This window comes from Cynocephalus volans, chromosome 1 (assembly GCF_027409185.1).
Source record: "Cynocephalus volans isolate mCynVol1 chromosome 1, mCynVol1.pri, whole genome shotgun sequence".
Classification (NCBI taxonomy): Eukaryota; Metazoa; Chordata; class Mammalia; order Dermoptera; family Cynocephalidae; genus Cynocephalus; species Cynocephalus volans.
In genome coordinates this window covers 205,239,278-205,254,705 of record NC_084460.1, presented here as the reverse complement: position 1 = coordinate 205,254,705, position 15,428 = coordinate 205,239,278, and the positions used below count along the sequence as shown (strand labels likewise).

General features: G+C 43.4%; 1 protein-coding gene across 1 annotated transcript in view; it reads right to left on the bottom strand.

Moving 5' to 3' along the window:
- The window catches only part of MGAT5 (alpha-1,6-mannosylglycoprotein 6-beta-N-acetylglucosaminyltransferase), a 206,891-nt gene extending 206,117 nt beyond the window's left edge, over positions 1-774 (bottom strand). Inside the window, exon 1 of the mRNA XM_063107231.1 lies at positions 534-774. Within this exon, the coding sequence (XP_062963301.1) occupies positions 534-774 (241 nt within the window). The remainder of the gene's footprint in view (positions 1-533) is intronic.
- Positions 775-15,428: the final 14,654 nt, after the last annotated feature.

Genomic DNA, 15,428 nt, shown 5'->3' with positions numbered 1-15,428 from the left:
TTAAAGGCAAGGGCAAGAATGAAGAGCAGTAAAATCTGAAGAAGCCAAAGGTTAAAGCTTCATTAGCAGCATGTAAGCTCCAATGTCCTCTATACTGGCTGGAGGGAGGTGCACACTTAGCTCTAAGTTTACTGGCATCTGTAGAACATTTCTCCCCATCCTCATCTCACACCATCAGCCCTAATTAAGTTTTGTTTAGGGAAAGATAATGAAAATATATTTTGGCATTCCTTGAACACACTCCCCTACAAGACCACACAGTCCAGAAATGTGCTGAGGGAGGAGGGGCTGTCTGCAAACACAAGCAACAGAGCAGTAACTGTACTGACCCATGGCTCCTGGGGGAAAGCATCTGTTGTACAAGAGCTCAGGATCCCTAAACAGGTGTTGCTTTAACTTTCTAAAAGTGCCCCTCTGTGTGCAATTCACTGCCCATGAGGGCACAGGCAAGGGATATTCAATCCATGACAAGACCAATCTGGGGAGCCTCTAAGGACAACACGTGCTCCATGGAGACGCAGCACAGCACTTACCGTAAGCCGTCATGACTCCAGCGTATGGCCCATCCACCACGTTCCTGTTCTCTTCTGCCAGCGCCTTGATGTACCTTTTGCTGAGGTCCAGGATCTGCTCGCGCAGCATGGAGCTGCTTTCAGGCTGAGTTCGCTGCTGGATGGTAAAATGCAATAGCATCATACCCCAAATGAAGCCAAAAGTCACAAGGAAAAAGCCCAGCTTCTGAGAGGATAACTTCCATGGAGTGAAGACAGCCATTGCTCTCCGGCAACTTCACCTGCCCCAGGCTCTTAACGTGTAGAAGGTAGACCCAAATTCATGGTGTAGGCTGGGTGTGCACGTCTGGTGGCCTCACTCTGGCTCCTGCATCAGCCGATTTCCTTTCTTCACTCCCATTCTGCTGTGAACAAGGAGAAAGTTAGCAAAGCGATTGTGGCAAAATATAGCAAAATAAAGCAGAAGCGAAGTTCTCACTCCAATAGCTGTACATAAGATAATGTCAACTAACCTCTTTTTTTTAATTTGCTGGTTTAATATCTTATGATTCGGGATGTGTAAGCTAAAGGAGAATCTGGCTAGGTGACAAGAAGCTGCATTAGCAACACCACTGGTGAGCCCAGGCACCCTGTGCTTTAGCAAGCCCTCCAGGTGATTTTGTTGCACGCTCAAATTTCAGAGCACCTGAGTCAGGCAGCCAGATTCCAAGTCCATATATTCCATCACTGTGTGATACTGCCACAACGCCGATACACTGAGGCTCAAACTCCGTCTTGTACTACTTTGCAACATACATTCCTCTACCCTGTCACACCCTACGCACCAGCTGCTCTGCTCACTGTAAACTCTGCACATCCTTCTGCAGGCGTCTGTCTCCCCGTCTTCACTTAAGCTGCTCCTCCCACCTGGCTGGCCCTCTCTCTCTAGATTGTGCTGACAATCCAAACCCAGCCTGTCCTCCAAGCCCCAGCTCCAGTCCCACATGCTTCAGGCCACTCCCCATGGCTCCAGCCTACAATGCTCTCTTCCTAATCTGAAGTCTTGAAACACTTATCTGTCCATGCTGGATTATTTACCAGTTTCTATGTGAGACTCCCTGACATCCTTTAAGGGACTCCACCCCCATACACACACACGCCCCTTCTCAGAGAAGAACACTGACCACAGGGGCATAATAAAATATCTGTTGACTAAGTAGACTTGTCATGGGGACATTATGGCCCCATTGTTCTGCCCTCCTAGATGCTGGCCCGCTCAACAGCAGCTTCCTTCTTTCCCTCCTCCATTTGTGCTACAAGTATGTACTGAGTACTTGCTACCTTCAGGCCCTGAGGACTGAATGCAAGGTGGAATACCTACCCTCAAGGGGCTGGTACTTTGAAAGCATTCCCCTAACTGGGCACTGCCCCTGGTGCCTCAGGAAGTAGCTGGGCTTCCTTTTATAACCTATACTCATTAGTTCATTTTACCCCAGGGCTAAGGGGATTTTCCCAGGGCAAGTAAATGAGGTGCTATACCAAGAAACAGTCCTCTTGTGATTTTCTTTACTATTTTAGGTGAGTCAGGAATTACCTGTCAACTTTCAGACAGAAAGCCCCACTCTACCACCTCAATTAACCTACTGCTGAGACTGCTCAAGACTGCAGTGTTTAAGCAAAGGAAAGGCCAAGGGCCAGGAACTGAACAAGGGTTTGGGGCAAAAAGATAGACAAGAAACCAACCTCAAAGTGAAATTATTCCAGCTCAGAGACATGCACATTTGGAGTAAAAATCCCTAGCTATAAGGAGTTCAAAGTCCTGTTCTGATTATTGAGGCCCAGATTTTAAGTGACTATAGAACTGCCACAGGAATGTTCTTTTCTCAAGTGGAATCTAGAGTTTGAAATAACAGAAACTATATCAGCATGCACCCAGCACAGAGAGAATTTCATTAGAACTCATCTCTACGATTCCCATTAAGAAGACAGAATTTAAGACTTTTTAAAGCATTACCTAGGAGATGCCCCTATCTCTCACAGTAATGGGAAGATAATGATAAGGGCACAGGACAGTCATCCTCACAGACAGTCTTGGTGCCACAAAAGGACTTAGTGATGATCATCAGTTATGGCCACACAATTAATGGAAAGGTCCCTGGACCAACCCTCCTAACAGCTGGGTCCTCCAGCTAAGTGGATCCAATGGGCACAAAAGGGACTATACAGTGTATCTGAGAAGACCTTGTTGCCAACCAGAGTAATGACAGCCTAGGGCCAAGACTTCATCAATCCACCTCCAGAAGGTTTGCACCAAGATTGTCTAGGATATTAACCATCTAACACACATCCCCTCTATTCCTCTACTTCCTCAAAGAGCAGCGTTCACTTCCTTCCTTCCCATTCACTCCTCAACACAATAAGATCCAGCTTCCACTTCTGCGAAGGTGGTCAAAGACCTTTGGCAAGGAAATGTGTCAGTTCACCTAATTTAAAAAAAAAATAAAAAGATGCTCAACATTATTAGTCATTAGGGGAAATGCAAATCAAAACCACAATGCTTACCACTTCATACCCATTAGGATGGCTGTATAGATAAGAACAGGCGTGGGTGAGGATGTGAAGAAATTAGAATCCTCATGTACTACTGGCGGGAACGTAAAACAGTGAGGCCAGTGTGGAAAACAATCTGGCAGTTCCTCAAATAGTTAAACATGGGGTTACCGTATGATCCAAGCAATTCAGTTCCTAGGAATACTCCCAAGAGACCTGAAAGCATACGTCCATGCAAAAACTTGTACACAAATTTTCATAGCAGTATTTATAATAGACAAAAAGTGAAACAAATGTTCTTCAGCTGACAAATGGATAAATAAAACTCCTATATCCATACCATGGAGCACTATTTGGCCATAAAAAGGAAGAACTGTGCTACTACATGGGATGACCCTTAAGAACATTACGCCAAGTTAAAGAAAAAAAAAAAAAAACACAGTCCCAAAAGACCACATATTGCATGATTCCATTTATATAAATGTCTGGAATAGGCAAATGCATAGAAGCAGAAAGTACACTAGTAGTTGCTTATGGCGGGGGGTGGGTAGAGAATAGGGGAATTGGGGAATAACAGCTAAAGTATGCGGGGTTTCCTTCTGAGGTAACGAAAATGTTCTAAAATTGATTGTGGTGATGGATGCATAGTTTTGTAGATATACTAAAAGCCACTGAGTTGTTCACTTTACATGGGAGAATAGAATGATATGTGAATGAGTCATACCTCAATAAAGCTGTTAAAAAAAAAAAAAAAAAAGCAAGTACCACTTCTGAAGTTGCGGGGAGGAGGAACTGTACTTGGAGTAGGCAGATGAGCCTCCGGGCACACAGTGGCCTTTACCTTCCTTCCCCACTGCACAGCCAACACCTGGCTGTGCCGTCCCTAAGGGCGGACCAGGGGCCCTGCAACAGAAGGGAATGACAGGGTGATCTGTCTCGAGTTCACCAGACATGGCTACCCCCTCCAGACTCACAGGCCACCCTTCAGACAGCTCCTGGCCCACCCTACTGGGCAGATGCCCATTTCTGACACCACATGGAAACACTCTGAAAATCACCCCCATTCCAATGGAACAAGAACCAGACTAATGAAGCAGTTCCTTCAGGTGCCTGTCCCATGTCTTTGTAGGCCCCATTCCTTACACTAGTACCTGCCTCTTCAGAGGATAAATGAAGATGAAAACTGCCATCCACCCTTTCAGAAACAATGCCAGCCCCAAACACAGAGACTGGTCTCTTCCAACAGCACCACAGGACAACACCATCCCAGCTCACTGGTGCCACATTCACATGGGACCACACTGCTGTAACCTAGTCAGTCACAGACCTCTCCTGTCCTCGCAGCGTATCGCCTGAGCCACTTCATATCAGTCTTTAAGTGGTGGCTTCATCCTGTGCAATAACATTCAACAAATCCTCAGTCAGCTGTGCTTACCCATGTTACCTTGGGAAATACCACTCAAATCTCCAGCCTCACAGCTCAACCCTGCCTCCTGCATAAAGCCTCCCATGGCTCCCCAGACTGGGGAGAGCTCTTCCTCCTTGGAGTAGGCACAGGAGTCTGTGCTCCTTATGAAGAGCTTCTTACGTACAGCTCAATAGCACAATCCTGTTTCATCTCTCCTAAGGGGTCTGTGAGACCCCCAAAGGCAAGAAATGCAGGCAATGGCCATTTCTTGCACACAGAGGATGGTTACTAAGCACTTCCTAGAGGAAAGGACAGGACGGTGGGAATGAGATGAAGACACACAAATAAGCCACGACATCCATGGCTTCCTCTGGCATGAGCCACAAAGAACCTGGGCACCCTGAGACTACATCTGCACATGACCTGTTGGAAGATTTCACCCTAAGATCTTGTTCCTCATAAGTGAAAAGTCAGTGTTTCCTTGAGTGGATGGGAGTAAACTGAAGTGGATAATGCCAGTGAACAGGTAATTAGAATAAAATGTGGGGAAAGTTCCAGAAAAAAATTCTAGAAGAGCAATGCAGTGAGACTATGGGAACAAAAAGATGTCCAAGACAAGGGATGGGAGGGGATACAAGCGAGAAAACCCTCTGTGGAGGCTGCTGGATTCATCACTGTTTTGCCAAGGTAATCACAGGAAAGGACACCAGAAAGGGTGATGAGAAGGAACTGAAAGAACCCCGCATCGAAAGCCTGGAAATCTCTGACCCACAGCTTCCTCCATCCATTGGCCCTGTGTGTTCCCAGACAAGTATGCCCATCTCAGTTTCTATATGTATAAAATGGGGAAAGTTCTAGAACATAGAACACTGGTAGAGCTGGATCAGTGATCCAAGTTACTGGTTCTCGAACTGTGTTCCACAGGACTTCAAGGGTTCTCAGAGATGTTCCAGAGTTTCCAGAAATGTTTCATCTGAGTTTTTCTTTTTGTTGTTTAAAATATGTTCTTTTAAAAATATTTGTTAAAAAAGTTTTACATGCCAAATTATGAGACACTGGAGATAATCAATACCCATCTTAATTTGTGTTGCAGAGACTCAGGAACAAAACTGCCCTAACCTGTGTACATGGAGTTTGAACTTCGAATTTCTATGTAACTGGTCAGGAAATTAATGTTTGGCGGTAGTCTTATTTGCTTATTCTAAATTCAGACCCACATATCCATTAACATAAAATTTTACAAATGAGAACTCTACTATATCCAGATTAAATACTAGGTAAGGATCTGTCATATATTGTAAGTTTCAGAGGCTTCTTGCCTGACTCTCATATTCTAAGAAGTTAAAATCATCTTTAGATGTTAATGATTTGATTTTGTAACAATTTCTACTACTTTCCTTTCCAGTTTCTGCCTCAATTTATATTAAGAGCAACTTAGAGTGCTTGGCAAATTGTTTTCAGAAATAGTGGCAATTACCATTTGTAACCAGGTGAATGAATCTGTGCTTCCACTACACTGAACCGAAACGTAGTGCTGAAATTAACTGTGTGCTACCCCTGCAATAACTGCACACTTCTTACCAAACTCTTAACTCTGTGCTCACTAGAGCAGCTCACCGGAATAATGCTCAACTTTAAAAGGAAATAAGATAAATTAAAATGTATAAAGTACCCTTATGCAGACTAGGAGACCACATTAGATCTTGCTTAGGAAAATAAAACCATGCGCTATCTTCCATTTACAAAAGAAGACACAGAGGTCCAGAAAACTAAATTTTTCCAGTTTGAATCAGAATCAAACTAGTACCCAAGTTCCACCTCCTAATACTATATAATACCATATTGTCTCCACCAAACCAAGCTAAGCCTACCAGCCACCTGCAGCATTACTGCTGTACAGAAAACAGATGCGAGAGGGAGGGGTGGGGGGAAGATTCTTGCTGTAAATACAGTTGTCTTCTGTTGTTAAAAGGAGAAGCCTAGAAAGAGGGAGGAACACGCAAAGCAGCTTTTTCCTTCGAAATAAGTCCAAATTCCTGGGAAGATGCTCTGAAGTTGTTCCTTCCCCTGCGTGGTGGCCCAGAGCCACCAACTTAAACTCTATCATAGAGTCTATCATAGGGCCAGCAGCTGCCTCAAATCTCCAGCATGAGTCATCAACAGCTGTGATAAATGCTGAGCTCTCTTCAGTTCCAGGTAGCAAACAGTGATGCTGCCCAGGAACAGGTAAGAACAGAAATCCTTCATTTTCACATTCGGGACCTTGGTCCTTTTCTTTAAAAAACAGGAAAAACATTCTAAGTGACAACAGTCTGCTCCCTCCCTTTAGAACTGGCTAAATTAGTCTTATTGAGTCACAAACTGAAAGACACCAGCTAAAACAACACACCTTTGGTATTCTTGGGAAGGCTCTTTTAATGTCTCAGTTTTCAACAGCCCATCCCTTTTACATTTAAAGTGATCAAAGCAAGACTGTCCTGTGCCTAGAGTTTTCATTCCATATGCTAGTATGCCTTCTTAGTGTGGGCAGGGAAAGGAAAACTTCCAACCCCACCCACCTGAAGCAGACATCTTCCTTGCAGTTACACTATCCACTGAGGGAGTTCAGAGCTCCATATCAATAGCAAAATAACATAACGAGACTGATGACTGTGGATCCAGAACCTATACTCCCCCCACTTCCACCCCAACTGTCCTCTGCCAGTCACATATGGCCATCTCCACTAGAAGGCACTGAGGAGAAGGGAAAGCAATCAGCAATGAACTTTGCATAATTTTATTGTGACTTGGCCTCTTAGGTGTGTACATTACCGGCAGGTGGACAAAGGCAAAGAGGACAGGAGTGGGAAGGAAGCTGTTGCTGCTGGATCAGATAAGATCTTCACATGCGCTGTGAGTTTCACTCACCAGGCCCACAGGGTGGTTATTCAGTTGATAGAATTTCCCATCACCAAGAAATGAAATCACAGCAACCCCAAGAATTCTGAAAACATCTAGTAAACAAAAACAAAAGGCCTGGATGCCTGAAAAACAAGATAAATCTCTTTAATCCAACATTTCTCAATCTCGGCACAACTGACATATGGGGCTGGATAATGCTTTGCTGGGGGGCTGTCCTGTGCACTGTTAGATGTTTAGCAGCATCCCTGACCTCTAGTCACTAGATGCCATTAGAACCCTCCAACGACACTCCACAACTGGGGAGTTGTGACCATCAAAAATGTCTCCCAACATTGTCAAATGTTTCCTGTGGAATAAAACTGCCCTGTTGAGAGGCACTGCCTTAACTAATCAGCAGGACCCTCCCCACCCATGGGAAAATGCCTGGGGAAGGTCAACCCATGTGACTAGATCACAGAGCAAGAGAGAAGCAACTCTGACCCCATGTTTCCTCTTGGCATTGCTCAGCAACGGCTCCAGGTGGTAACTGGACCCCTGCGACAGATCTCTTCCTGGGCCCCCAGGCTTTTCCATACATCGTTTGAAATCGGGGTGGAGGCTCGTAACCCTTCATAGCTCTGGCATTCTGCGAGCCTGCAGACCTAACACCACGTGGATGCAGCCAACACTTCCAGCTTGTATTTTCCAAAGCTATGGGTCCAATTTAGCCACGTCTAGAGAAGCCGAAGCAGCCAGGGAGCGGGTGTGGGGAGCAGCATACCGGAGGTGGCCCTGGGCAGTAAGCCCATGCAGGGCACTTCAGGCCTGTTCAGAGACCATTCTGTCTCCCTAGGCCTCTGGGCCTGTGATGGAAGGGTTGGCTCCAGAGGCTTCTGCAATGTCTCCAGGGCCTTTTCTCCTTTTCTTGATAATCCCTTTCTTTTGTACTTATCTTATTAGCAAACGATTGCTGAGCTGCACCATTATATTTTTCTTCCGAAAATGCTCTCAGCTTCTCTACCACATGGCCAGGCTGCAAATTTTCCAAATCTTTATGCATGGCTTGCCTTTTAAATTATGGCTTTTATGTCATGCCTTTGCCACCATAACTCAGCACAGGTTGCTACAAGTAGCCATGCAGCTTCCTCAGTGCTTTGCTGCTTAGAAATTTCTTCCAAATACCCTAGGTCAGCACCTTGAAATTCCACATTCCATAAGCCTTTTGGGCATGAACAGAATGCAGGCAAGGTCCCTGCCAGTTCATAGCAAGGGTGATCTTTGTCCCAGTTTCCAAAAAGCCCCTTCTCAGTTACATATGAGATCTTCTCAGAATGGCTTTTACTGTCTATATTTATATCAGCATTCTGCTCAACACCATTTAACCAAACTCTAAAAAGTTCCAAACTTTCCCTGTTTTTCTCATCTTCTAAACTCCCACCAGCATCTAGGCTTTTTCTAGCCCGTTCCTCCAAATTCCTCCAGCCCTTGCCCACGACCTAGTTCCAAAGCTGCTTCCACATTTTCAAGTATTTGTTATAAGCAATACATACCTGGTACCAGTTTTCTGGATTAGTCTGTTTCTGCTGCTTGTAACAAAATACTTGGAGCTGGGTAATTTATAAAGAAAATGAAATTTATTGCTTACAGTTATGGAGGCTGGGAAGTCTAAAGTCCAGGGAACACATTTGGTGAAGACAGTGGTGATGGTGACAGTGACCCAGGGCTCTCACATGGCAGAAAATGGCAGAGAGAGAGACTCTCACATACTCTCCTTTTCAAGCCCTCAGAACCACACACCTGACCCCCATTATTAATCCATTCATTACAGCACAGTCCTACAATCCAATCACCTTTCCAAGGCTCCACATTTCAGTGACTGTAATCAGATTTCCCATCCTCTCAACAGACACAGTGGGGGCCATGTTTCTAATACATAAGACTTGGGGGACACAATTCAAGCTTCAGTGAGTTGGGGGTAGGGGGGACATTCAGTCCACAGTAGGGGCCAATTCCTGATGTTGTCCAAAGCTGACTGATAAATAAGTCTTATTTTCCTCCACATCCTTGTCACCACAGTCTTGGCACAAGCTGAGGTGCTCATTCCTAGGCTGGCTGTGTCCCCATTTACTAATTAGTATATGGCACTGGGACTCTGCTCCACAAAGATCCTGGTCTATAAATCAATAGGCATGGGGAAGAAGGCTTTGAGAAGACCAAATCTGGATGATGTTTTAGACAGTCTTAAAAAAAAAAAAAAAAAGAGGCAGGATTGTCATCTGGCTTCTGGCCCAGGAAACCACGAAGCAGCATTATGACAGGTCAATGATGACTCTAAGAAGAAAAAAGGAATGGTCTTTGAAAAGATCACACAGCATGTAAATTTGTTAGGTAGGTGTCCTCAATGTTGAATGAAAATGCTCAAAAGATTCACTTCCACTTAGAGCCAAAGGACAGGAAAGCTACAAAGGAATTTCATGGTGAGCATTAAATACACTTTTTCTTCGAGGATCAGACTTCTGGCAAAACTCTTTACATCTAGAAAACACCCACAAATGACAACAGGCCCAAAATGGCTCTAGTAATAAAACCAGTCACAAAAAATCACCAAAATTATTTCAAAAGTGTGGGTTAATGCCTTTAAGACAGCTCATTTTTCAACTAGTGTTCCCTGAATCTCATAGCCCAATCACCCTGATCCCCAAGGACCACTCTCCTCCACCTAGGGAGGAACACAGGCTGGGCTGTACCCAGGAGTTTCTAGCTGTCTTGTCTGCAAAAATGGAGCAGCCCTCCGAAAACTTGATTTGATAAAGACCACCAGGTTAAAAAAATTAACTAGATAATGAGCAAGGAGATACACACGAATAATCTGAGGTGGCCACTCACAGGCTTATCAAATTTAAACCTTGTAATGAATTTCTCATCTCTTCTAAAACAGGGCTACAGTAAATCCACTGGAGCACACAGCTTCAAGCTTTGACAGGTGCTCAGTCATAAAAGCCCCAGCTCTGAACTTTCTTAGGGAAGAACTCTGCAGTCAGATGCTGGTTGATAAGTTCACTTGTTCCTCAATTGATAAGCCAAGGTCAACTCTCCCAAATACTGCAAATATCTTGGGTCAGCCTGACTGGTATCTGGTCACAAGCCCTCAGACTGCACAAAGGTTTAATTAGTTCAAGATAACATGGAGCATCTTGGGAGAATTTCCCATCCTTAGAGTTAAGGACTGACTTAACTCAGGGCCTCTCAACCCTGATGTACTTAAAAATCACCTGGGCTATTTATTTTTTTATTTAAACAAAACAAACACACACAGATGCCCAGCTCTCGTGCCCAAAGATTCTCATTCACTTTGAGATGTGACCCAAGCAGAAGTATTTTTATTTGTAAACTGGCTAGGTGATCTTAATATACAGCTAGGCATGAGAAAGATTACGATGTTCCTTTTATCAACCCTATGGGTCCTATCTAGTGGGACCCAAAATGTGATTTTTACAGAACTTCCAGAGATAAATCTCTGCTCCCCACAAATGTAGAGCCACTGGCCTTCTAGATAATCTACCTGCAAGGTAGAATGATTTTCTCTTTAAAGAATCACAAACTGGTCTTCTCAGGCCAATGCCCTGTCCAAGCAGCCAGACTTTCAGGAACATCTAGTTTACTACAGAGCCCTGTTAGATCATCCCACACAACGGAAGAATCTGATGAGAAGAGCAGCGGACTGTTATGGCTTTTATTAGCCTTTCCTAGGCATTGGGCTCCAAAGATGAAAAATGATTTGAGGCTAACCTAATGACCCCAACTTCTGCCAGTGCTTCTAGTAACAAGCACCTCTATAACCGTACTACTCAAACTCTTTCCTGTAGAGTGGCAGCACTGAAATGACCTGGCAGATTAGAAATGCAGAATCTCAGGCCTAACCCCAACAGCATCAACTGGTGTTAAGAAGATCACAAGTTCATTTGCTGTACACTAAAACTCAAGAATTGCTTTATCTCACCCAGGGTAGTAACTAGGGGGGCAGGTCAGATACTAATTTCTAGTGAGGAATGATGGAGAATATAGTACAATCCCCTTTTTATAATGTGCACTGAACTTAATGATATGGTGTTACTTTTGAATAAGCCAGATGCATGTCTGACCATGAGAATGAGCTGAGAATTAGATACATAGAAAACATAATTTTACCACTGTGTACTAGTTTTCCCCCATTTAACCTGTGACACACAGCATTTAATTATGTAAGAAAAAGGTATTATTTGTCATTAAAATTCACTGCAAATTTACATTCTTATTAGTATACATTTGGTGTCCAGACCAGATGCATATCCAAAACCAGATAGCAACCTAATTACTGGCCCCAGCATCAAAACTAGCCAAGAAACCGCCCAATGTTTTAATTTCTTGTATCTGTTTCAAAACAAATCAATGGTTTATAAAGGGAGCACTCCTTACTTCCTCTAGACATATTTTCATGCAGAATGTGCACTCCGTTGTGCAGGAAGAAACCACAGAGGGGAACTATGTCTGCTCCTTCTTGAGTGCACTCACAGTTCTTACAGGGGAGGAGTGACAGCATCTCAGCTCGGAAGGACTGCTGGACATTCTCTCTGTTCCTGCTCCCAAGGGTTAAATGGGCAGGGCTTCCCTATCCACCTGCAGAGCCCACCACAGCTGACCCGCCATGACCTGGGTGGGTGTGTGGATTCCATCTAGGGCGGATCAGGAAGTCTTGCACCCAAAACACATGTACCAACTCTGCCTTACACTAATAAACCTGGTTCTGTATAATAATCTTCACCTAACTTCTATTTCCTCTAGTTCAGAGCCCAGAAGAGAGAAAGGATGTGATTAATTGGCATCTCCAAACCCTGTAAGTTTATTTTTATATTTTTTTCTGCTTTGTTTCTAAGTATCAGGATAACACAGGTGGTTTCTGAAAGCTATCTGAAAGCATTTCTGCACAAATAAAACATTGCAGGTGTATGAATCTTCAGTTCTAATAAATTGAAAGACAAAATGACTATAATAGTCATAATATTTTCTTCCTAAATATTGATTTTAAAAAAATACTGTAAGATATACCAAAAAAATTTTGAGCAGATGAAGGCATCTTTTGACTAAAGGGAAGATAATCTGAAGGAAAATTGGCAGAATTATCAGTTTAATTCTCAATAATTTATACTTTGACCTAAGTATTCCTAAATGCATCCTGTTTTTAACCAACACACCATTAAGAATATAAATATTTACTATGATGTAACATATAATATTGGTAGGCTTTAAAACTATTCCATTTTTAAGGGAAATTGGGGATCATATAAGTAAAAACATATTTAATGACCTTCAAAAATAGAAATGGCAAAAGAGACACCACTGCCCTTCAGAATAAAAGATAAGGGCACCCTCAAAAATCCCTGGGGTGACAACCACTAGATAGGAATTGCTGCTCTAGATAGTCCAAATTCCTGCATTTGGCCTGACCCTGGATCGTATGTCTTGAAAGAAATTTTCAAAGCAATGTGCATTTGACCTAAAATAAAAAGCAGCAAAAGAAAAATGGCCAGGTGAAATGTACCACTGGGTTTATTATAAACATGCCAAAGGTTTTGCTCATAATACTTCACGTATCCAGGCAGACCTAGAGAAGAAAGTTCTCTGTCTACTTAATATCAAGAATATTCATCTTGGCATCTGAACTGGATGGATTTTATTCAATTGACACAGTAAGACATAACCTACATGCTTCCCTCCTCTTCAAGAGGGCTGATGGGGAAATCTCAGAGCCAAAATCACCATCCACTTCCATGAAGTAAACTGGACTCCAATATCTATTTTGTGTTTGAACCTCACTACTGACTCTTATTTTCTCCTTATTTTTGCCTTGTTTTCCCTTATGATGTTAAATGTATTTTTATCTTCCTGTATTATATATTTTAAATCCTTTTTGGAATATATCATGATAATAAGCAAAAACAAGACAGCTGTGGTAGACAGAATAGTGCCCCCCCCCAAATCCATCCACATCCTGATCCCCAGAACCTGTAATATTACATGGCAAAGGAGAATTAAGGTATCAGATGGAATTAAGGTTGCTCATCAGCTGACCTTAAAATAGGGAGATGATCCTGGATTATCTTGGTGGGCTCAATGTCATCACGGGGGTCTTTAAAAGTAGAAGAGGGAGACAGAGGGCAGCTCAGAAAGATAGTCTTTTTCTCAAGAACTCTCAGACAGTTTATTAAGTGGTTTGCGTAAACCAAAGACACTGATTTAACAAGTCTGGTTATTTGGTTTTTCCTGGTAACCTTTGGTTCTATTCTAGTAGTAATCAGATTACGAATTTTAGAAGAATGGGGGCGCTCCCCAATAAAGGTGACAGCACCAGTAAGTAACTGCTAATGTTGAGGGAGAACGCCCAAGATATATGCAGGAGAAAATGGCAATAGGTTAGGACCATTTAGCATCAGGACAACAGCCTTCTGTATCTCGGGATTGCCTGGAGGCATTACGCTCTAGTGGCAGACAAGAACCGAATTTCACAACAATGACATAGCATCATTCATGGCAAGTATGTAATATAGAGTTGTGGGACATTTCCAGAAAATTCATGTAGTTGAACCCCCGAAATGATAAATAAGACATTGTGAGGGGTGGGTTTAGATGGAGGGAAGAATGCAGGTAGGATAGGGAGAGCACAGATAGTGTCAAATGCCACTTATGTCACTTGCTAGTCACATTGCTTCTTGTCTGAACCCAGTTTTCTACAAAGCTGTATGCTCCAAGAAGATAGGACTATCTTAATAACTACTGTTAGCTTTTATTGCAGTGATAAGCAGTGATCCTAACAGACATCCTCTCGTGTAATGCTCACTCTAAGCCTATGAGGTATGTGCTGACTGTCCATTTAGACTGGGGGAACTTGAGTCATGAGGAACTGCTAAGCAATCTGTTCAAGGTCACACTGCTACCAGATGGTAGAGCTGTTAGAGACTGGGGCCAGTTTCTTAACCAGTGCTCTCTGACACTTCAGCATCTATCAGGGAGCTTGACACCTACAAGGTCTCCAAACTTACAAACAGATAAATGGAATAAGTCTGAAAAAAAAATGAAAGGATTAAATCATTTAATCTGCTTATAATAGAGCACTTAATAAATAGTTTTCCTTTGGAGTGGTAGGCTTTTCCCTCTATTTCACTGAAGAATCCCTGCGAGCTAGCTATTTTCAAATCAGAAGCCAGGTACACATATGATAATCACTGGCGATTTTTCAAAAAACCGAACGGTCCTGAGCAGGCTCTCTTTTGTCTTCCTCCCCAAATTCTGTGTTGTCACTGTGGGCTGGGTTTCTGTCTGGGAATTAAAGAAAGCTAACATGTGACTCTGCAAACACGTTCTCATATCCTCCCTCCAGCTCGGCCAGCAGACCATCTCTGCTAGGAGTTGCCTCGGCTCCTGAATGGCTGAGTGTGGAGTCTCATAGTGGGACTTAATTTCAAAGTTATCTGGAGGCACAAGCAAAAGTTAGGTAGTGAGCAGAACAATTCTGCTATTAGAGCCAAGCAGTCAGGTACAGAACACGAGGGTAAAAACTAAAACTAATACACACGCGTGCACATCCCTTCTACCTGCCTTAAACTGCAGAGGCTATCCTGAGGGAAAGGAGAGATTACTAACCCACATCACAGATAACAGCCCTACTATTTTCCTCTTGCAATTCTATCAAAGTGACAAGAGAGTATTTTCCATTGAATGAAAACTAGATAAAAGAGCCATGAGAGACCAACTAGAGAGTTGTGACCCTGTCAGACAAAGATCCACAGAGGGGGCTTGCTGTAGGCTCCTGATGGTGCTTATTATTGAGCAGCAAACACCGACAGTTCAAGAGATGCTCCGGGCTCTCAGAGACACCCTCCACCCACTCACCACTCCACAGAGCAGCCAGAACATGGCTAAACCAGGGGCTCTATCGGTGGGCCCCAGAGACTTCTGGGCTGGAAGCAAGCCTCAGGAGGTTTCATACAGACCCTGTGGCCTAAATTTGGTCTCAGCCTTCATCATCCCTCCAACTAGTGTAAAGCAGCAGGCTGGACACTGGG